This window comes from Saimiri boliviensis, chromosome 2 (genome assembly GCF_048565385.1).
Source record: "Saimiri boliviensis isolate mSaiBol1 chromosome 2, mSaiBol1.pri, whole genome shotgun sequence".
Classification (NCBI taxonomy): domain Eukaryota; kingdom Metazoa; phylum Chordata; class Mammalia; order Primates; family Cebidae; genus Saimiri; species Saimiri boliviensis.
In genome coordinates, this window is record NC_133450.1 from 143,511,133 (window position 1) to 143,534,737 (window position 23,605).

General features: G+C 53.8%; 1 protein-coding gene across 2 annotated transcripts; it reads right to left on the minus strand.

Moving 5' to 3' along the window:
- Nucleotides 1–684: 684 nt before the first annotated feature.
- Nucleotides 685–23,183, minus strand: PLPP7 (phospholipid phosphatase 7 (inactive)). Of its 2 annotated transcripts, none has more exons than XM_003920877.4 (2): nucleotides 22,197–23,175; nucleotides 685–2,012 (listed from the first exon to the last, which is right to left on the minus strand). In XM_003920877.4, exons 1-2 carry the CDS (start codon nucleotides 22,645–22,647, stop codon nucleotides 1,648–1,650), a joined length of 816 nt encoding a protein of 271 aa, XP_003920926.1. In that variant the 5' UTR covers nucleotides 22,648–23,175; the 3' UTR covers nucleotides 685–1,647. The 2 variants fall into 2 exon arrangements, with proteins under 2 accessions (XP_003920926.1, XP_074250711.1); XM_074394610.1 differs by lacking the exon at nucleotides 685–2,012 and adding an exon at nucleotides 14,994–19,655 and having other exon boundaries at nucleotides 22,197–23,183.
- Nucleotides 23,184–23,605: the final 422 nt, after the last annotated feature.

The window sequence follows — 23,605 nt, forward strand, 5'->3', positions numbered from 1 at the left end:
CTGTTGAGAGCCGCTGACCAGCGCTCACACTCCAAGTGTGGCTTGGGGAGCTGAGGGTGTCCCCTGAGCCTCCGGCCGATCTGTAATAGGACCTGGGCGCTCTTGCCTCCTGGCCCTCTCCCCTTTCCTCCCAAGAACATTCTTCCCCTCCTTCCTGGCTCCCTCTATCCATTCCCCGCATTTGGGCTGACTTCTCCTTCTGGGACCCCTGCCCTGACCCCCCAGGCTGGGCTCCAGGCCTTCGCTCTGAGCCCTCACTGTCCTGCACCTCCCTCCTGGCAGCTCTCGTAGCTTGCTGTGTTTGTCTGGTCACTTGCCCACTTTCTGGGGGACGGGGATCAGGTTAGCCAGGAGTCGGGACGGCGAGGCTTTGGGAAGGCCTGAGGCTGAAGTGAGAGAAGGTCTCTGGTCCATCAGCATCACAGCGAGGGTTTCTCAAAACGGTCCCTGCCTGGGTTCCAGGGAGCAGCCAGCACAAGACCTGGGGGCTGGGGAAGCACCAGGCGACCACTCCAGGGCGAAGTGACCAGCCAGCCTGGTAAAGGCCAGGAGCAGGCCAGCGGTGCCCAGAGACCCCTAACCCTGGCACCACGCTGAAGAATTACCCCACCCCTCCACCCGGTCCCATGTTAACAAGGCCAGTGCATCCAGAGCAATTGAATTGCACAAGGAAAAAGCCACATGGAGAGGGCCATTTGCATGTCATCTGTATTGTCACATGAAATGCACATCCGTAACGGGTGACTTGGAAACGACCTATTAGGTCACACAGAGTCCGGCCCCTGGGGGCCAAAGCCTCATCGATGCCCACGGGCGGTGGCCAGTGCTTTCCCTGGACTGTGGCGTGTGCACTGGGTCTCCCTGGTGGAGAGTCAGCTCACGCCCCAGGCCCTGCAGCTGTCTGACAGCAGCTCCCAAAATGCGCTTGAGGAACCAGTGGTTCCTTGGGGGTTAATAGCTGTTCCCCAAGAAGAGGGTTCCATGGTCAAATAAGTTTAGGAAACATGGGTTCAACAAGGTTTAGCAAGAAGCTTTTTCTACAGGACTTGTCAGAGCCTTTACGGCAATAACGGCCTTTGTGAATGTCCAGCTTGGGGACAGAGCATGCAGCACTTCCCAAAGTTATTGAACCACAAAACCCCTTTTCCCCAAAAGCATCTCGCGGGCTGGTGTCCCACGGGGCATCCTTTGGAAAGTGCTGCCCTAAGCCGCCGATGACCGTTAATGGCTATGGCGCCTGCATTAGGCTGTAGGTGGGGGCATTTTGGCAGGCGTCAAGCTGTGGCGTGATGGGCACAGCCAACAACTCAACAGTCATGACGATGAAAGGACAAGACAAGACTCGGCCCCCTCCCACCATCCTGGTTTCCACTGTCCCCAGAGCAGAAGCCAAATAGGGCTGTCCCCACAGGTGAGTTCCAGCTGCCTAGAAAGACCCAGAGTCCAAGCAGAGGGGCAAGAGGCCCAGCACTGCCGAACATGCTCGTCACCAGGCGGGGTGGCCTGGGGTCACCGGCCTCCAACCAGGAGGGGAGAACGACGTGGGGGTGGCCGCTCTGTTCCGCCTGCGCCCGCTGCCTCGCCACCCGCTGCCCCTTCTCTAGGGCCAGCCCTGCCCCCAGAGCCTTGTGTGGGCCGGCGGGTGCTTCACCAGGCAGAGATGAGCATCTGGCAGGTGCTGGAGGGCATCCAGACCAGCTCCACCAGGCGGAACTGGAGGTAGCCGATGACGAAGCCGGAGAGGACGTCCGTGACGTGGTGGCGGCCGATCATCACGCGGGACAGCCCCACGCAGAAGGCCCAGAGCACCAGCAGCACACGCAGGGGCACCGCCAGCACCAGGTGGCTGAGGAAGAACTTGGACACCATGGCGGCGCGGCTGGCGTGCCCGGCTGGGAAGGCGTAGACGTCCATGGTGAGGTAGTCCAGGAGGCTGGGGCTGGTCTCGTACGGGCCACGCCGCTTGATGAGTTTCTGCACGCCGGCCACCGTCATGATGTCCAGGAGCAGGGCTGTGGGCAGGAGACAGAGGGCCCGGGGCCATCAGGGCCAACAGCCAGGCCCAGGCCCCCCCAGGTCCCCCACCTCGTCTCCCCTTCCTACCCCTCAATCAGGCCATTCAGCCACACTGATCCGCCCAGGCATGGTCCCACCTCAGGCCATTGCCCTTGCTGCCCCCCACTGCCCGGCACACCCTGCGCTTCCCATAGCCACTTTCCTTGGCGGAGAAGCCTTTCCTGACCACACTGTTTGTAAAAGCCCCGACCACGCTCCCTTCCCTCACCTTGCTTAATTTTTTCATACAGCTTTTCTCATGCCTTGATATAATATGCATTTTCTCTCTCTCTCTCTCTTTTTCTCTCTCTCCCTCCCTCCCGCTTTCCTTTCTTTCTGTCTTGGGGGATTTGCCTCCTCTAGAAACTCATAAATGGAATCAGACAATATGTCACCTTTTGTGTCTGCCTTCTTGTCCTTAGCATAATGTTAACGAGGTTTGCCCACGTGGTAGCATGTGTTAGTACTTCATTCCTTTTCATGGCCGAATAATATTCCATTGTATGGACGGATCACTATCTCATCTTTCCTTCTTTTTTTTTTTTTTTTTTGAGACAGAATCACCTAAGCTGGAGTGCAGTGGTGTGAGCCCAGCTCACTGCAACCTCCATCTCCTGGGTTCAAGCAATTCTCGTGCCGTAGCCTCCCGAATGGCTGGGATTACTGGGGCCTGGCTAATTTTTGTATTTTTAGTAGACACAGAGTTTCACCATGTTGGCCAAGCTAGTCTTGAACTCCTGACCTAGGGTGATCCGCCTGTCTTGGCCTCCCAAAGTGCTGGAATTACAGGCATGAGCCACTGTATCCAACCTCCTTTTTTTTTTAATGAGATAGATATCTCTGACTGAGCATGGTGGCTCATACTTGTAATCTCAGCACTTTGGGAGGCTGAGGTGAGCATACTGCTTGAGCCAAGTAGTCCGAGACTAGTCTGGGCAAGAACATGGCAAAACCCTGTCTATACAAGTACAAAAATTAGCCATGGGTGATGGCACATGCCTGTAGTTCCAGCTACTCAGGAGGCTAAAGTTGGAGGATTGCTTAAGTCCAAGAGTTTGAGACCAGCATGGGCAACATGGCAAAACCCCATCTCTACAAAAAAAATACACCAAATTAGCTGAGTGTGGTGGTGCAACTATTCAGGAGGTGACAGAGTGAGACCCTGTCTTTAAAAAAAAAAAAAGAGAGAGAGAGACAGAGATGGTGTCTCTTTCTGTTGCCCAGACTGGAGTGTAGTGGTGCAATCATAACTCACTGTAACCTTGAATTCCTGGGCTCAAGAGGTCCTCCTGCTTCAGCCTCCTGAGTCACTGAGACTACAGGTGTGCCACCCTGCCCAGCTAATTAAAAAATATTTTCTTTTTTTGTACAGATGGGGGTCCCACTTTGCTGCCCAAGATGGTCTCAAACTCCTGACTTCAAGCTATCCTCTCACCTCAGCCTCCCAAAGTGCTGGGATTCCAGGCGTGAGCCCCTGTGCTGGACACTATTTGTTTGTCCCGTCATCTGTTGATGACTATCGAGCTGTTTGCACCTTTCGGCTGCTGTGACTCACGCTGCTATGCACACATCTTCTGCCAGTGTTTGCTGAGTGCCTGTTTCAGTTCTTTTGATAACTCCCTAGGATTGGGGTCGCTGGTTAGTAATGACAGTAACTGTGTGTGACTCTTTGAGGAACCCCACTGTTTTCCCAGCAACCGAACTGTGTCATCCCCACTTCACAGAGGACAAGATGACCCCTTTAAGCTCGAAGCACTCATACCTGCTGCTCCTGCTTTCTGGAATGTTCCACTCTTTCCCAACCCACCACCCCAGGGACCTGCCCCGACCTTCCAGACAGCTCAGGCCCTGAAAGGTGAAGTCTCAACACCTGGCCTCTCTGCTTCAGGCTCGTCCCCTGCAGTCACTGGGGAATCTGTTGGGAGGAATCTGCTCGCTGAGGAATCTGTTGGGAGGAATCTGCTCGCTGTCTGGCGTAAGCCATCACTTTGTGGAGGCGAGGGCCATGCCTGTTTGTTTCATAGGTTTTTTTTCCCCTGGGGCTAGAAACAGAGCTGCCGTCTTCAACTTAGCTGAGTTACTGGCCTAAGGCTCATAACCAGAGAGGTGGACACTTTCCCTTTTATTTATTTATTTATTTTGAGATGGAATTTCACTCTTGTTGCCCAGGCTGGAGAGCAGTGGCGAAATCTTGGCTCACTGCAACTTCCACCTCCCGGGTTCAAGCAATTCTCTTGCCTCAGCCTCCCAAGTAGCTGGGACTACAGGCGCACACCACCACGCCTGGCTGATTTTTTTTTTTTTTTTTTTTTTGCATTTTTAATAGAGACAGGGGTTTCATTGTGTTGGCCTGGCTGGTCTCGAACTCCTGACCTCATGATCCACCCACCTCAGCTTCCCAAAGTGCTGGAATTACAGGCATGAGCCACCGTGCCCGGCATTGTTTTTTTTTTTTTTTTTTTTTTTTGAGACAGAGTTTTGCTCTGTTGCCCAGGCTGGAGTGCTGAGGCACAATCTCAGCTCACTGCAACCTCCACCTTCCGGGTCCAAGTGATTTCCTGCTTAGCCTCCTGAGTAGCTCAGACAACAGACACCTGCCACCACAGCTGGCTAATTTTTGTATTTTCAGTAGAGACGGAGTTTCACCATGTTGGCCAGGCCGGTTTCAAACTCTTGACCTGAAGGGATCTGCCTGCCTCTGCCTCCCAAAAAGTGCTGTAGCACCCAGACAGCCAATGTGGGGTTTCTGGGTCAACCCTCCCCACCCTTAGGAAGGCCCTTGGAGCTCACACCCTCTGACCTGGGGTGGGGGTGGCATCGGCAGGCCAAACAGCACCCCCAGGGCAGATGCAGAGTCAGCAGGGAGCCTGTGCCCCTCCCCCCTGTGCCTCCCCACCTCAGGTGACCTTGGTGACCCCAGTGAGGTCACAGCCCCTATAAGCCCTGCTTCAGGGACAGTGAAGACAACAGCCACCGTGCAGTGCAGTGGCAAAGCTCACAGGCGTCACAGCCAGAGAGCCGGGTGTCGGTTCCTGCCCTGGAGCCTCCCAGCTGTGTGACCTCGGGCAAGCCACCTAACTTTCCTCACCTTCGAGACTGTGGGAAGTAGGAAAGTTCCTTTTTAAAGTTACCTTTCTTATTAAAGAATAAATCATAAGTGTGCTAATAACTTTGTTGAGCCCTATCCTATGTAGCTGTGAGACATGCCATGCTTACAGACACAGAGTACATTCTATGTCCTTGTGCTTTAACCAAGATATCTGTGCTGGGCGTGCTCACAGGTGTGTCCCAGCTCTCCACCGCTTTTTTTTTTTTTTTTTTGAGACGGAGTTTCGCTCTTGTTTCCCAGGCTGGGGTGCAATGGCACGATCTCGGCTCACTGCAACCTCCGCCTCCTGGGTTCAGGCAATTCTCCTGCCTCAGCCTCCTGAGTAGCTGGGATTACAGGCACGTGCCACCATGCCCAGCTAATTTTTTGTATTTTTAGTAGAGACGAGGTTTCACCATGTTGACCAGGATGGTCTCGATCTCTTGACCTCGTGATCCACCTGCCTCGGCCTCCCAAAGTGCTGGGATTACAGGCGTGAGCCACCGCGCCCGGCCACCGCTTTTACCTGTTTAGAAAAGTTTTAAGTTGTTAGCCAATCGGGGGTTAGTTTAAAATGTGAGGTCTGGTTCCGGTCAACAGAGATGAGACAGCAGTGAGGACGACCGCAAACGTTAAGGAATACATATGTCTGCTTTCGTGTGTTCATTGTGCCCTCGTGGCATGGTAGCTAATGAGGGTACCTTCCTGCAGACCAGGAAGTAAAAGTTGTGTTGCTAAAAGATCCTTTGTCTCAGTGCTGATTTTTCTTTGTGAGCATCTATTTCCAACAGAGACCAAGCTCATGGACACCCACTTCCCAGAGGGAGCCTTGCACAGTGCCTGCAGGGTGACAAGGTTTCCCTGGGACAGAGGAGTTTCCTAGGACACAAGGCATTCAGTGCTAAAGCAGGGAAGTCCCAGCAAATGACTGAGTTGGTCCCCCGCAAACGCAAATTCCTCCACGAGGAAGGCTGGATAGGGATCGGGGGTTATGACTCAATGACAGTCCACTGCAGCCTGATGCTGTTGCAGTGTTTATCAGCATGGGCAGCTCCTGGCAGAAATAAAAACAAAAATCTAGAAAAAAAAAAAAAAAAGACACGGTAGATGCTGTTCACTGCAGAACATTTACAAAACAGAAAACAAAAGTTAGAGTTTAAATCACCTGGAACCTGCCCCTCAGAGGGAGCCGCTGTTCCAGACCCTCCCATCCATCTATAAGGCATAGATATAATAAAGGTGGTAACATGGTTTACATATGACGTTCTGTCACCTGTGTTTGAGTCTTGCCTCGTCACATACCCCCGACCCCCATGCTGCAGGGGCGAGGCACTGTGGCACACCTAACTGTCCGTGCCAGGCAGTCAGCCTGTTCCATGCCACACAGTCCTCCCTGGAAAGAACAGAACTTTGAGGCCCAGGTGCAGTGGCTCATGCCTGTAATCCTAGCACTTTGGGAGGCTAAAGTGGGTGGATCACCTGAGGTCAGGATTTTCAAGACCAGCCTGACCAACATGGAGAAACCCCATCTCTACTAAAAACATAAAATTAGCTGGGCATGGTGCTGCATGCCTGTAATCCCAGCTACTTGGGAGGCTGAGGCAGGAGAATCACTTGAACCTGGGATGCTGAGGTTGCAGTGAGCAGAAATTTTGCTACTGTATTCTAGCCTGGTGACAGAGCGAGACTCTGTCTCAAAAAACAAAAAAAAAGAAAGAAGAAAGAACAGAACTTCAGGCCCCCCCGCCCCCCGCCACCTTTCCTGCCTACTTCAGGGTTGTTGCTTGCAGTCTGGTCTCTCTGTCTGGGGTTTGAACTGTGGCCTCTCCTGGCCCCTCTCATTAGCCACAGGGCTGGCTGAGAGCCTGGCACCCTGGAAATGCCTGGCCAGCACTGGAGGGGGCTGAGCATGGAGGGGGCTGAGCAGGTGCACAGAGGAGCTGCCTGGCCCGGGGGGGAGGGGCAGGGCCTGAAGGGCTGGAGAAAACCTTGCTCTACCCTTGCCTGCCAATTTCATGGCAGCTGTTCCCCTGGGCTGGATCCTCCCAGGAGGCGGCTGGGGAGGTATGTGGCCGGCCAGCTCGTGTGTTGACCATGCCAGGGTTGGGAGCCATCTGAAGCCTGTGGGAGGTCACAGTTACAGCAAGAGAGAGGAACTGGGGATTGCCAGGTCCCCAGGGCAGGTGGGAGCTGGAGAGAGGTGGCTGTGCTGACCTTGGCATGCCTCAGCCTCGTGGAGCAGCTGAGGAAGCCAGCTGAGAGGGGCCAGCTGGTTTCCTCTAGCCCAGGGAGCCTCTCTCATCTGCGGCCCTCCCCCCGGCCCCAGCCTGGCGACAGGCTCTTTCCCCCTGGGAGTGAAGGCAGTTCATGGGGAAGGGTTAAATCTGAAGGCTCTGGAGTCACAGGTGGGGTTCAAGTCTCGCTGGCTGGGGCTGTGAGGAGGAGTCCTGGTGCTTCTGGCCTAGGGGTCCACTCTGCTAATTAAGAACAAGTTCCGGCTGGGCATGGTGGCGCATGCCTGTAATCCCAGCATTTTGAGAGGCCGAGGTGGATGGATCACCTGAGGTCAGGAGTTTGAGACCAGCCTGGCCAACACAGTGAAACTCCATCTCTACTAAAAATACAAAAAAAATTAGCTGGGCATGGTGGCGGGCGCTTGTAGTCCCAGCTACTAGGGAGGCTGAGGCAGGAGAATCACTTGAATTCGGGAGGCAGAGGTTGCAGGGAGCCAAGATCACGCCACTGCACTCCAGCCTGGGTGACACAGCGAGATTCTGTCTCAAAAAAAAAAAAAAAAAAGAACAAGTTCCTTCCCCTCTCAGAGCCTTGGTCTACTCATCTGTAGCAAGGGTGGCCCCAGGACGAAATGAGCCAATAGATGGCAGGGAGCGTTTAGCAGTAGTCGTCCCAGGACGAAACAAGAAGATGAATGTGGGGAGCATGGTGGTTGACAGCCGGCTGCTACCATTAAGGCCCCCGCAAGTCCTGGCCCACCTGGCCCGGGGAAGCCGTGGGAGGCTCTGGTCCTGCAGGCTGGGGCACTGAGCAGGATCATCAGTGAAGGCTTTGCTTTCTAAGGTCCTACCAGGGTCAAAATTGTCTGGCCCAGGTTCCAAGACCTCCACCACCTCAATGGCAAATGAGGCCAGGGCCTCCCTGGTGTTGGTGGCTTGTGGCCGGTGGCCAGCCAGGGTCTGGGTGCCCGGAGAGCTGCCAGAATCTTGGGTAGGGGGTGGTTAATGCAGATGAGGACTGGGCTCCATGGTGGCTGAAATAGGGCACCAGCCACTGGAAGGCATGGGCCATCAGTCCTCCTGGCGACCAGGTCTGTAGGTCGAAAACCAGGGCTCAGCAGCTGATGGGTTTAAAATCTGCCTTTCGAGGCCAGTATGGTGGCTCACACCTGTAATCCCAGCATTTTGGGAGGCCTAGGCGGGTGGATCACCTGAGGTCAGGAGTTCGAGACCAGCCTGGCCAACATGGTGAAAACCTGTATCTACCAAAAATGCAAAATTTGCCAGGCGTGGTGGCGCGTGCCTGTAGTCCCAGCTACTTGGGAGGCTAAAGCAGGAGAATCACTTGAATCTGGGAGATGGAGTTTACAGTGAGCTGAGATCGTACCACTGCCTTTCAGCCTGGGTGACAGAGGAAGACTCTGTCTCGAAATAAATAAATAAATAAATAAATAAATAAATAAAATCTGCCTTTTGAGCACAGGGGCCCCCATGGACAGCTGCTCTGTTCAAGGAAAAAGTGGGGAATAAAGGGTGACTTTACCAAGTCACCCAGGGGGTACACTACACTGGGCCCGGCACCTCATTCTGATGGGGTGGCCAAGGGCAAGGAGGGTTGGGTGCCTTGACCTCCCCACAGCCCTACTCTTTGCATGGGCTGTCAGGATCCATAGATCCATAGGTCAAGAACTAAGCTAAACCCAAACCTTTTTTTTTTTTTTTTTTTTTTGAGACAGTGTTTCTCTCTGTGTGTGTTGCCCAGGCTGGAATGCAGCGGTGCAAACATGGTTCACTGTAGCCTTGAACTCCTGGGCTCAAATGACCCTCCTGTCTCAGCCTCCCATGTAGCTGGATGGGACCATAGGCACAGGCTACAGCTAGCTAATTTTTTGATTTATTGTAGAGACAGTGTCTCACTTTGTTGCCCAAGCTGGTCTTGAACTCCTGGGCTCGTCATCCTCCCACCTTAGCCTCCTAAAGTGCTGAGATTACAGGTGTGAGCCACTGTGCCTGACTCCTTTCAAATTTCTAGCAGCAAAACGTTTTTCCCAATGAAAGCATACAGACTCAGTGTATGAAACAGATGTGGCTGAAGCTGGTGTGTTAGTGAGAGGGGGTCTTCTGGAGCTCCCCTGGCTGCCAGGGAGGCCTCTGAGGGTGCCCACGTCTCATGACCTGGAAACCCCATCTGTGGTTTGAATGAGTCCCCTGAAGTTCGTGTGCCGGAAACTTAATCCCCACTGCAACAGTGTTGAGAGGTGGGACCTGTAAGAGGTGATCAGGCTGGGTGTGGTGGCTCACACCTGTAATCCTAGTACTTTGGGAGGCCAAGGCAGGTGGATCACTTGAAGTCAGGAGTTCGAGACCAGGCTGGCCAACATGGTGAAATCACATACCCAATTTCTACTAAAAATATTTTGAAAATTAGCTGGGCATGGTGGCCGGTGCCTGTAGTCCCAGTTACTTAGGAGGCTGAGGCAGGAGAATCACTTGAACCGGAAGGTGGAGATTGCAGTGAGCAGAGATCATGCCACTGCACTCCAGCCTGGCAACAGAGCCAGACTCTGTCTCAAAAAAAAAAAGAAAAAGAAAAAGGCCGGGCGCGGTGGCTCAAGCCTGTAATCCCAGCACTTTGGGAGGCCGAGGTGGGTGGATCACAAGGTCGAGAGATCGAGACCAACCTGGTCAACATGGTGAAACCCCGTCTCTACTAAAAATACAAAAAAAAATTAGCTGGGCATGGTGGTGCGTGCCTATAATCCCAGCTACTGAGGAAGCTGAGGCAGGAGAATTGCCTGAACCCAGGAGGCGGAGGTTGCGGTGAGCCGAGATTGTGCCATTGCACTCCAGCCTGGGTAACAAGAGCAAAACTCCGTCTCAAAAAAAAAAAAAGAAAAAAAAAAAAAGAAAAAAACAAAGGTGATAGGCCACGGGGGCTCTCCCTTCATGAATGGATGAATGTGGTGTAGAGGGTGGTTTCTGATGAAAGGGTGAGTGTGGCCACCCTCCTGCCCCTGCCCCCCAGGCATGCGCTCCCTGGCACGTGATGGGGAAGGCATCAGGGAGTGAGGAGGCCCTCACCAGACGCGGCCCCTCAACCTGGACGTCCCAGCCTCCAAAACATGATCCAAATACACTTCTTTGTAAATCAGTCTGTGGTATTCGGTTACAGCAGCACAGAAGGGACCAAGGCGCCCCACAGCTGGGCCTTTGGGAAGCTGTGGCTATTTCGGGCTGCTTCCACCTCTTCAGGCCATAATTCGGGGAGGCTCTGCCCCTTTTCTGGCTGTCCAGCTGGCCTGGCCCAGACTGTGCCTGGTTCATTCACTTTTCCACCAGTTCTTGGGCATTGCCAGTTCTTGGGTATTTCAGGTGTGTGTCGGGCCTGGCGCTGTGAACCAGGCTGGCAGGGTCCCCTATGGGCAAGCAGGGTGGGTGGCCAGTAAGCACACGACGACACAGTGAGTGATTCTATCATAGATCACAGGTATGACGGGGTCCGTGGCCTTTCGCCCTCACCACGCTGCAGCCGTCTGGCCCGGAGGGTTGTGAATGAAGAGGCAGTGGGCCTGCCATCCTCAGACCCCAGGGTGGTTCTCCAACAGAGCCGTGGCCTCCCCTGGGCCTCCCGCCCCACTCTGCCCTCTCCTGCTGCCCCTGCGCGGGCCTCTCTCCCTCCTCCAGTGCAGCCAGCCCTCGGTGTGACTGTGATTGTGACACTGTCAGCGCATCATCTGGTGCCCAGAAATAGAAGCAAATGGCGCCATCACTCAAAGCTGATTCTGCCCCCATGGCCTGTCCAGTCGGCCGACCTACATTTCCTTCCTGACTCAAGGAGGGCAAGGAGACCCCTGTGAGGGGAGAGGTCCACCCAGCAGGAGGCTCAGGGGCAAGATCCGGGGAGCTGGTGGGAGCTGCGCTGGCCCGGACTGGCTGTGTGAACGTTTCAGGGAGGCCACCCGGCCTCCATTCACTGGGGTCACCCAGGGCGGTGGCCGCACACTCAGGCTCCAGAACGAGACCGGCTTCAGCCACCTGTGGACAGCATCACCTCGGCGTGTCTATGCCTCAGAGCTCGCCGCCACGGACGCGCTGGGATGACAAGGGCCTGTCCTGATGCTTGTGTGCACCAGGCGCTCGGTAGGTGACCCCGCGGGACCATGTCAGAGGACACCGGGACTTGGCCCCACTGTCCCTCACACTCTTCTGCCCCAACCAGCTCCACCCTCAGCCCTTTTCACTGTGGCCCGAATGTCCGAATTCCCCATGTAGGAAGCACAGCTGTCTCCAGGACCCTGATGTCCTAGAGGCTCCCAGGCCCTAGGAGCCAGGGGTTTCTTGGAAAAGAGACGGAAGAATATTTTAAAAATTATCCGGGCATGGTGGCGGGTACCTATAACGCAGCTACTTGGGAGACTGAGGCAGGAGAATCACATGAACTGGGAGGTGGTTGAAGTGATTCTCTTGCTGCCATCCTGGAAGATTTGGAATCATCTCCTCCTGAGGCCTTTGAAAATCAGAACACCATTTGTCTGCTGGAGGCTATATACCTGGGGGAAGAGGGGCATCTGGGTGACCTAGTGTGGCCTTTGTGGCTTTGGGCTGCTTTCCCCCCGAGGATGCACTTGGTGGGACCAGCTCAGAGCAGTACAGGGTCTTTGGGGAGTTGGGGCTGGTGGGTGGGGGTGGGTGGTGGAGGCTGTGGGCTCAGCTGTTCTAAAGCAAGGAGCAAGGACAGTGCTTCGGGGACTCCCTGCAGGCTGTGAGCAGCTAGGTTTGTGAGTGGATGTCTCTCGAAGGCTGGGCTGGGAGGAAGGGTCCCGGTGCTCCTGGGCTGGGAAGTCAGTCCTGCTTCTCATCCCCCATTCTGGCTTCTGGAAGGTTGGGAGCCAGCCATATACTGCCCAGGGGATGTGTAAATCGGTCTGAACTTCCTGAAGGGCATTTGGCTTCAGAATCAGAAGTCTCTAGCACGCGGCTCCTTGGACTCAGCTCTTCCCTTTGCGGGAATACCTCCTTGGGAAATGGTTAGGGATGTGCACCATGATTCAAGACCTGGGATTTCACTGCAGCATTGTTTATAAGACTGAAAAACGTGAAACGACCCAGCGTCTTTCAGGAGATAGATGGGACAAACCGTGGCCTAGTCCAGACACCGAGCATGCTGTGGCCACAGCAGATGCTGAGGCCTGTGTATATTTATAGCCCCACTATATAGAAGGGCCATGGGGTATGTTAAGTGGAAAAGGCTGCTTATAGAAGAGGATTTACGGCAGGATGCCATCTTCATAAAATAAGATATGTATGTAAACAAATGTGCTTATCTGCGGAGAAAATTGTCTAGAAGGTACTGCTCTAAATGCTAACAATGCTTCTTGCTGGGCAGGAGGATTAAGGGTGATTTTTACTGTCTTTTGGTAATTCTTCACTTTAAAATTTTTCTTGCCATGAGCACGCATTATTTGTGCACATTTTTAAAAAGTTATCTTTACAGACTGGACGAAGTGGCTCATGCCTGTAATCCCAGCACTTTGGGAGGCGAAGGTGGGCTGATCGCTCGCTTGAGCTCAGAAGTTCGAGAGAGCCTGGCCAACATGGTGAAACCTGGTCTCTACTAAAACTACAAAAATTGGCCAGGCGTGGTGGCAGGCGCCTGTAATCCCAGCTACTCAGGAGGCTGAGGCGGGAGAATCACTTGAACCCGGGAGGCAGAGGTTGCAGTGAGCTGAGATCGCATCACTGCACGCCAGCCTGGGTGACAGAGCGAGACTCTCTCAAAAAAGGGAAAAAGAAAAAAAAATGACTCTGCCTGCCAAAGCCAGCTTTCCCTATCTTTGAAGACAAGTGGTGTGCAAAGCACTCAGGATCATCAATAGAAAGACTGATGACAGTCCAGGCATGGTGGCTCACGCCTATAATCCCAGCACTTCGGGAGGCCGAGGTGGGCAGAGGGCAGATCATGAGGTCAAGAGATCGAGACCATACTGGCCAACATGGTGAAACCCCATCTCTACTAAAAATATAAAAATTAGCTGGGTGTGGTGGTGTACACCTATAGTCTCAGCTACTTGGGAGGCAGAGGCAGGAGAATTGCTTGAACCTGGGAGGCAGAGGTTGCAGTGAGCTGAGATTGCACCACTGCACTCCAGCCTGGCGACAGAGCGAGACGCCATCTCAAAAATAAAAAAATAAATAAAAAAAGACTGATGGCACTGATTATTCAGTCTGCTGAGCACCAGGCCCTGCTGGGGGCGGGTCCCAAGGACATGAAGTCACTAGCTGTGCTGTTGGGCAATGCTGACCCAGACCCTGCCTACTGGTACCACAAACTAATAGATTTCTCTTGCATCCGCTGTGTGGATGGCTGCCAGGGCAGTATATTAAGAGGCCCTGAACTGGCCTGGGGGTGGCCAAAGGCCCCCCTGAGGGACTGACTGTTACACTGAGCCCCACTGAGATGCTGAGAGAGGAGGCTGGGGAGGGAGTCCCCTCTACTTCCCAGGGGACAGCGTGTACGGTCTCCCACAGGAGGGTATCTGAGTGAAGATCTGGGATCAGCCCAAATATCCCTCAGTCAGGAACAGGCTGAACAAGCTCCTGGAGAGGCTGTCACCTAAACTGTCCCTGAGAGCAAGAGCCAGAGGGCGGGGATGGGAGAGATGCCAGAACAGATTATCTGGAGTGTCTGAAGGCTTCATGCTTGGGACGAGGGACATGGGGTGTCCAGACCAGGATTCCAGGTGGGAGGGTCACAGCTGCAACAGTGAGGCCGGGCCACGCAAAACACAACCCGAGAAACACACCACAGGTTAGCACTCACACAGGGACAAATCCAGGGGCACGTGACCCAAGCTGTGGCAGAGGCTCCCTGGGAGGGGTTTTAAGGGAGGGACTGACTTTCTTCTTGATTTAGCCTTGGAATGATCACGTTTTTTCTTACTACGAGAATGTATAGGCCGGGCCCGGTGGCTCACACCTGTAATCCCAGCACTTTGGGAGGCCAAGGTAAGCGGATCATCTGAGGTCAGGAGGTCGAGACCAGCCTGGCCAACATGGTGAAAACTCATCTCTACTAAAAATACAAAAAATTAGCTGGGCATGCACCTGGAATGCCAGCTATGCAGGAGGCTGAGGCAGGAGAATCGCTTGAACTCAGGAGGCTGAGGTTGCAGTGAGCTGAGATGGCACCACTGTACTCCAGCCTGGGCAACAGAGTGAGACTCCGTCTCAAAAAAATTAAAAAAATACATAATGATTGCTGGGCACAGTGGCTCAAGCCTGTAATCCCAGCACTTTGGGAGGCCGAGGCGGGTGGATCACAAGCTCAAGAGATCGAGACCATCCTGGTCAATGTGGTGAAACCCCATCTCTACTAAAAATACAAAAAAATCAGCTGGGCATGGTGGTGCGTGCCTGTAATCCCAGCTACTCAGGAGGCTGAGGCAGGAGAATTGCCTGAACCCAGGAGGCGGAGGTTGCGGTGAGCTGAGATCACACCATTGCACTCCAGCCTGGGTAACAAGAGCAAAACTCCATCTCAAAAAAAAAAAAAAAAAAAAAATATATATATATATATATATATATATGTATATATATATATATGTATGTATATAAAATTATAAAATGAAAAGACTCGGGCCTGATGCGGTGGCTCAAGCCTGTAATCCCAGAATTTTGGGAGGCTAAGGCAGGCAGATCACAGGTCAGGAGTTCAAGACCAGCCTGTGCAATATAGTGAAACCCTGTCTCTACTAAAAGTACAAAAATTAGTTGGGCATGGTGGCAGGCCCCTGTAGTTACAGCTATTCAGGGGGCTGAGGCAGGAGAATTGCTTGAATCTGGGAGGCAGAAGTTGCAGTGAGACCAGATTGTGCCACTGCACTCCAGCCTGGGCGATAAAGACCATCAAAAAGGAAAGAAGAAGGAAGAAAGAAAGAGAGAGAGAGAGAGAGAAGGAAAGAAAGAAAATGCTTTCAACATCAATGATGGTTAGAGAAAGGCAAAGCAAAATCACAATGAGGGCCGGTGCAGTGGCTCATGTCTGTAATCTCAGGACTTTGGGAGGCCAAGGCAAGAGGATCACTTGAGGTCAAGAGTTGGAGACCAGCCTGACTGACATGGTGAAACCTCATCTCTACAAAAAATTAGCTGGGCGTGGTGGGGGGCACCTGTAGTCCCAGCTACTTGGGAGGCTGAGGCAGGAGAAATGCTTGAACCTGGAAGGTGGAGGTTGCAGTGAGCTGAGATTGTCTCAAATAAACAAACAAAAACCCTAAAAACAAAACGAAATAAAAACAAACAAAAAAAAATACCCCAAACCATAAGGAGATACCACGTCAGACCCATTAGGATGGCTAAGACTGACAAACCAGATCATGAGTGTTGGTGAAGATGTGGACTTCTTGGCGCTCTTGTGCCTCGCTGGGGGAATGGAAATAATGCACCCGCTGTGGGAAACAGTGGGACAGTTCCTCAATCAAGTAAACATAAAATTACCCTGTGATCCAGCAGCCCACTTCTGAGTATACCACCAGAAGCACAGAAAGCAAGGGCTCAAGAAGATATGTATACACCTGTACTCATGGCAGCATTACTCAGCACAGTCAAAAGATGGAAGAGACCAAAGTGTCCACGTGTGGAAGAACGGACACTCAAAGCGTGGTCCATCCCGTAAGGGAGCATTATTCAGCCTCAGAGAGGAAGAAAATGCTGACGCCTGCTACAGCGTGGATGGACCTCGAGGGTATTATGCTAAATGATATCAGCCAGTCACAAAAGACAAATACAGTACGATTCCACTTCTGTGAGGACCCTAGAACAGTCAAATCCACAGAGACAACGTAGAATGGAGGTTGCCAGGGGCTTGGGGAGTGGGGAGTGAGTGCTTAATGGGGACAGAACTTCTGTTTTTTGTTTTTTTTTTTTCCCGAGACGGAGTCTCACTCTGTCACCAGGCTGGAGTCCGTGGCGCAAGGCGCAATCTTGGCTCACTGCAGCCTCCGCCTCCCGGACTCAAGCAATTCTCCTGCCTCAGCCTCCCGAGCAGCTGGGACTACAGGCATGCACCACCACATCTGGCTAATTTTTGTATTTTAGCAGAGACAGGGTTTCACCATGTTGGCCAGGATGGTCTCCATCTCTTGACCTTGTGATCCGCCTGCTTCGGCCTCCCAAAGTGCTGGGATTACAGGCGTGAGCCACCGCGCCCGGCCAGAGCTTCTGTTTTTAAGATGAAAAATGAAGAGTTCTGGATATGGATGGTGGTGATGGCTGCACAACAGTGTGAATGGACTCAGTGCCACCGAACTGTACACTTCAAATAATTAAAATGATCAATTTGATGTTACATATAGCTTATCACAATTTAAAAAAACGACATAAAAATGTAGTTTTCATAGCTGAGCACGATGGCTCATGCCTGTAATCCCAGCATTTTGGAAGTCTGAGGCGGGTGAGTCATGAGGTCAGGAGTTTGAGACTAGCCTGGCCAACATGGTGAAACCCCATCTCTACTAAAAATACAAAAATTAGCTGGGCGTGGTGGTGTACACCCATAATCTCAGCCATTCAGGAGGCTGAGGCAGGAGAATCACTTGAACCTTGGAGGCGGAGGTTGCTGTGAGCTGAGATCACACTATTGCACTCCAGCCTGGGTGACAGAGCAAGACTCTGTGGCAAGAAAAGAAAAAAAAAATGTAGTTTTCATATTCAGGAAAATCTCAATAAATACCTTTATAGGCCAGGCACAGTGGCACACGTCTGCAATCCCAGCACTTTGGGAGGCCGAGGTAGGCGGATCACCTCATGCCTATAATCCCAGTACTTTGGGAGGCCAAGGTGGGTGGATCACCTGAGGTTAGGAGTTCCAGACGAGCCTGGCCAACATGGTGAAACCCCATCTTTACTACAAATACAAAACTAGCTGGGCGTGGTGCTACATGCCTGTAGTCTCAGCAACTAAGAAGGCTGAGGCAAGAGAATTGCTTGAACCCAGGAAGCGGAGGTTGCAGTGAGCCAAGATCTTGCCATTGCACTCCAGTCTGAGCAACAGAGCGAGACCTTGTCTCAAAAATAAACAAACAAACAGAAAGATCCTTTTATAAAGTACATAGACCAAGGCAACAAGATTGGAGGCATTTCCCAGCCCAGGACAGGCCCATGAGAAACAAGGATGGGTCTGGTCACCTGTCACCAGTCACTGGCCCCCTTCAGATCATCAAGCTGGGTGCTGTGGTGAGGGAGAAGGAAGGGGACAGGATTGTCCAAAGGCACCTAGAGCTCAGAAGGTACCTGGCGAGAGGCTGGTCCTGAGTTTCTGACAGTGATGACGATCATGATGATGGCGATAATCACTGTTTCTTAAGCGTTAGCCAACATCAGTAAGCACCAAGCACTTTATGTGTGATTGATCAGGGAGGTGTTCCAACAGCCCCTTTGACTGATGAGGAAACTGAGGCTCAGAGCAGCAAAGTCACTTGCCTGAGTTCCCACAGCAGGGCTGGAATCTGCACTCTGGTCTGGCTGCCTCTGGAGTCCAAGCTTTTGCCTGCTGCTACGACCCCTTCTGGCTCTGAGCTTTCTGAAATCTATTTTTTTTTTTTTTTGAGATGGAGTTTCATTCTGTTGCCAGGCTGGAATGCAATGGCCCAATCTTGGCTCACTGCAACCTCCACCTCCTGGGTTCAAGCAAGTCTCCTGCCTCAGTCTCCAGAGTAGCTGGGACTACAAGGCGCATGCCGCCTCCATGCCCGGCTAATTTTTTCTATTTTTAGTAGAGACAGAGTTTCACCTTGTTCCCCAGCCTGGTCTTGAACTCCTGAGCTCTGGCGATACACCTGCCTTGGCCTCCCAAAGTGCCGGAATTACAGGCGTAAGCCACCATGCCTGGCCCTGAAGTCTTGACAGTGTGTGCTAGGGGAGGGGCAGGCAGGGAGGGCATGGGACTGCCTGGCAAGCAGGGAGGGTATGGGACTGCCTGGCAAGCAGGGAGCAAGCAGAGAACCTCCCCAGGCCCAGCAGGACTCTTCCTAGGCTGCAGCTCCCATTTCCCAAGCTCCCAAGTCAGCCTCTTCAGGGCCAAGTGGAACCCAATCCCAACTGCAAGCTTGGAAGCCTTGCTTCCAGCCCAGAGACTGCCCCTGGGGGTTGGCTCAGTGCCCTGGGGCCAGAGCAGGTGGGCCAGGTTAGGCAGGGCTCCCTCACCCTAGGCACTGCGGTGATGGCAGCCATCTGCAGGGCATGTGCTCCATGGCACCCACCATGCCAAATGCTTTACCAGCAACCTTCAGAGCCCTGCCACAGATCTATAGTCCCCTTGAACAGATAGGGAAACAGGCTCAGAGGCAGGAACTGACTTGAACAGGTACATACAGCAAGTAAGGCTCAGAGCAGGGACGTGGACAAAGGCTGGTCTGACCCCAGAGCCTGTGCTCCAGGGTCAAAGGGTGCCCCAGACCCCCGAAAGACGAAAGACACTTGGAACCCTACAGCATGTGCTCAGCAGGTGGTGTGCTTTCCCGGGGCAGAGGACCGTCCCTCCCGGCAGGTCAGGCCAGAGCTTCGGAATGAGAGCCTGCCTTGGCCATTTGCTGCGGTTTTCTCCCACCAAGCTGAGGGCTGGGCTGGCATCCCCACGGAATGACCTCGGGGTCCCCAGCCCCACTCGGCCTGCTCTGTGGCCAGTGCTGAGTGGCTGCCTGGTGCCAGACCCTATGCCCCATGGTCTCAGTACCTGGATATGAAGACAGCCAATCTCCTCCCAGATCATTCCCCTCCTCAAAGCACGAACGCTCCACGAGTGCAGCGAACATGGGTGACATGCCCGACCCATGGGCCCATGGTGAGCAGCAGAGTGGGGGTGGTTTTGCAGTCATAAGGCCTTGGATTTACTTCCTAAACCTACCACTTATAGCCGTGTGGTGGGCAAGTTGCTTGAGCTTTCTGAGCCTCAGTTTACTCATCTGTAAAATGGGCATATTAATGTCTACTTTGAAAGGTCATCAAGACCTTTTTTACATCATAAAATACAGGGCATTCATGCCATTGTCTTTGGTACATAATGAAGCCAATAAATGATGTTTTTAAAGATGGTTAAAAATGTCTGTCATTTCCATTCAAGGAGGAAGGCATCTCAAATCTTCATCTTTATCCTGTGGGGCAAACACCTTTGTACCCATGGCAGCTGGCTGCTGGAATAAGCCCAAAGCCTTATCTTAACAAGTGGGCTGCACACTTTTCAATGTTTGGGGCAGGGGAAATGTTCTTAAAAGCAAACATTCCTTTGGGAGGCTGAGGTGGCTGGATCACCTGAGGTCAGGAGTTCAAGACCAGCCTGACCAAGATGGAAAAACCCCATCTCTACTAAAAATACAAAATTACCCAGGCGTGGTGGCACATGCCAGTAATCCCAGCTACTGAGGAGGCTGAGGCCAGAGAATCACTTGAAGCCAGGAGGCAGAGGTTGCAGTGAGCTGAGATCGCGCCATTGCACTCCAGCCTGGGCAACAAGAGCGAAACTCCATCTCAAAAAATAAAAAAAGATCAAAGCAGAGCCATTTTACTTGGTGATGAGGGGCAGCTTGCTTGCATACCTCCTACCATGGGGAGCTCACTCCCTTACTGGAGTATCCACTGACTGTGGCTAAGTTGAGATGCATCCCCTTTCTTCTTTGATCCTCCCCCTGCCTGAAGCTTCACACAGCCTGAGCTGGTTCCCTTTCTCTCCTCTGAAAATGCAAAGCAAGACTAGAGTTGCTCCCAGGTCTACTCCTGGCTCCATCACTGACTAGCTGCATGACCTTGGGATCATCGTCACCCCGTGCCTCAGTTTCCCCCTCTTTACATGGGGAATAATAATAGCACCAAGCTCCATGGGTTATGGTGGAGATCAGAAGTAATGACATGGTTTAGGCAAAGCCCTGGCACACAGCAGGCACCAACCAGTGACTTCATCACCTCCCTCACCACATGGGGAAGGAAGGAGGGAAGGAGGAGATGGGGTTGAGGGAGCAGGATTGAGAGAGAGACTCGGGGCTCCACCTTCCCACCCCATCCTCTGACAGCAGGCAACCTAACTCCCAGCACACTCTTCCTGAGCCCTGGCCCTGCGTGAAACTGTGGATAATGAGAGCAGGTTCTGCCCCTGGAAGCGCCTGGCCTAGTGCCTCAGCCACTTTGCTCTGTCCCTCCCTCCCATGCCTGTGGCACCTGGAAGAGCAGAGTGTGTCAGCTGGAGCCGGTGCAAATCTCAAGCCCTGAGGCTTGACCAGATTAGGAACCTCAGTTTCCTAATCTGTAAAATGGGCATGATGACGGCACCACCCTTGTGAGACTGTTTACTCATGAGTAAATCATAAGTAATTGCAATGTAAATAATTTAGTAACAAGAACAAGAAAACCAGTCAGGCACGGTGGCTCATACCCGTAATCCTAGCACTTTGGGAGGCCAAGGGAGGTGGATCACCTGAGGGCAGGAGTTCGAGAGCAGCATGGCCAACATGGTGAAACCCCATCTCTACTAAAAATACAAAAATTAGCGGGGAGTGGTGGTGGGCACCTGTAATCCCAGCTACTTGGGAGGCTGAGGTAGGAGAATCACTTGAAACTAGGAGGTGGAGGTTGTAGTGAGCTGAGATCACGCCACCACACTCCAGCCTGGGCAACAGAGCGAGACTCTGTCTCAAAACAAACACACACACACAAAACTAGAACAAGAAAACTTCGAAGGTGGCAGACCCGACCATCTCCTCCATGAAGTATCCAATGGTTTCTGCTTCCCGAGGCTCACCCACAGAGCGTGGAGCCTCCAGTCTGAGACTACAGTGGTGAGATGTGTGTTTTTATTGCAGCTTCCTCTGGAGCACGAGTTCTCCGTGGTCCAACCCAATGCCCCTTTGGAACTGAGACCCCTTGTTCATGTTTGCCTTGCCTGAGACCCCCACCTCACATGTCCCCCAAATGATGGCCACACTAGGAAAGACAAGGAAATCGACTCGGGCCTAGCATGGAGGTGGAAGCAGAGGTTCCTGGGGCACCTTGGGGACCTGGTGGTGCCCGGAGGGTGGGCCAGACAGGGGCTGGGCGTCACCTCTGGGTGGAGGGAACGGCTTGCCTCCACATGGGTCCCACGTGGCACCTGGCACAGGGCAGTGCTAATCTGCAAGATGTTGGTGGCAAAGACTTTGGAAACAAACAAACCAACAACTGGGCCCCCGACCCCTTCTCCAGTGACTACCCCTGGGAAGGAGCAGGGAAGGACTCCAGGAGGCTGTGAGTGGGTGGCAGTCCCAGCTGGACTCCTTGAGTCCCCAGACCCTGCTGGAGAAACCTGGGCAGCTTGCCGGGTTCCTGAACCAGGAGGGGAGGCACTTACGGGGCAGCTCACTGGGCCCTGCCTGGGAGCAGTCAAGGAATGGGGACCCCAGCTGCAGGGCAGGAGTCAGACAGCGACGCCCCATTCCAGGATGCCCACCAGTGCCCTGACCGTCTCCTGTGAGGGCACTGCCTCTGGCCCAGCCTCTCTTCAAGCCGCCTCTGGGCAGTGGTGCACTTTACTGAGCAGACCCTTCTCATGGGGCCCCACTCGCCTCTGCCTTCTTTCGGCCCCCCACGTGGCAGGGGGGCCTCGCCTGTGCATCTCTGGCACTGGCTCCCCCACCCTGGAGCCTGCCCGTTTCTGGGGCACCCTTCCTGCCTAACCTCATTAGACTGTCCCAGCCGGTTTCTGAGGGCCGTGCTGGTCCTGGCCAGGGCGGGGCTGGGCGGGCCGGGCTCCCTCTCGAGGGCCCAGACAGTGGGTAGCAGGGGGCGGGCACACTCACCCAGGAGCAGGTTCATGAGCACCTCCTGGCCGGCCAGCGTGCTGCTCTTCACCAGACAGAGGATGGTGCCCCCGATCCAGGGGATGCCGTGGCCCGTGATGCCGATGAGCTTGACCATGGAGCGGGCACTGGCCCAGGACGCCGCCCGGCCGGCGCACACCCCGAGCCGCTTGGACATGCAGATGTCGATGGCCAGCAGGGAGTTGAAGGCGATGCCCTTGAAGGAGGGGTTCAGCTGCATGCAGTCTTCCTCGGGCAGCTGCTGGGACTGACGCCGCTCTCGGGCTCCGTCGCCAGCAGGCGGGGGCTGTGCCGAGGGGCCCGAGGCCTTCCTGGCTGAGCTTCGGGGCTCCGGAGCCCCCTTGGGGGGCTGGTTCAGGGACAGGAACTCAGCCCGGTTGAGGACGTTGTTGCGGTCTCGGGCGCGGGCCCGGCTCTGGGAAGCTGGCATGGTGACCTCGCTCACTCTGAGAGGCCCGATGCCAGCCCGGCTCCAAGGGCCTTCTCCCCGAAGACAGGAGCTGCCCCCACAGCCGCCACCGTGGCTGCCTCCCTGCCTTCTCCGCGGCAACTGTTAAATATAGGGTGGAGGGTTGCACATGGCTGTTTACCTCCGCTGCCACCCGGCTCCAAGGGGACGTCAGTGCCAGCCGGGCAACCAATCCAGCCCTCCAGTGCGGGGCCTGCACCAGCAGAGCGACTGGGAGGCCAGGAGCCCACAGCTGCGGCCTGGTTGCCTTGGGCCTGGGCTATTTAAATCGCCCAATGGCTCATCCCTGGGCTTGGGGAACTCTGGGAAATGTAGTCCTCCTGCTGCTCTGGACTCGGCCGTGTCCTTGGCCTCTGGGAGAGGAGAGGTGGGACCCGGACTTACCCTGCTTTTACCGGCTTCCCTCTGAGCCGTCCAGACCCCTGCAAGCCAGCTCTGCCTGCCTCAGCGGTCTGGCAGATTGAATCTGGTCCTTTAAACGGGATGGTGTAGCTCAGGCAGAGGCCTGTTGGGCCATCAAATGGAGTGACCCACGTCAGCGACAGCATCATCTTGGGTCCCTGGGGCCAGGCCCAGCTCCTCCCTCTTTTTTATTTATTTATTTTTTAATCAGTCTTGAATTCAGCTTCAGCGCATCACAGTCCAATCAAATGACAATCCATGAGCTTTGATTTCCATCGGGGGAGGGGTAAGGAGTCGGTTGGTAATGGATCTCCTCTTGGAGGCTGCCTCCACTCCCTGGAATTTTGAGAAGGACAGGAGTGTGACAGCAGCTTCGGGCAAACTGTAGATAGTTCCCGAGCACCCGGCACACTGCAGGAAGCTCTCAGTTCAGTGGGATGGAAGGAATGGCACATGTAAGTGATCACAAGTGCTTAAATGTGTGGCAGGCTCCCAGTAGCGGGGCTCCAGGTCTGGT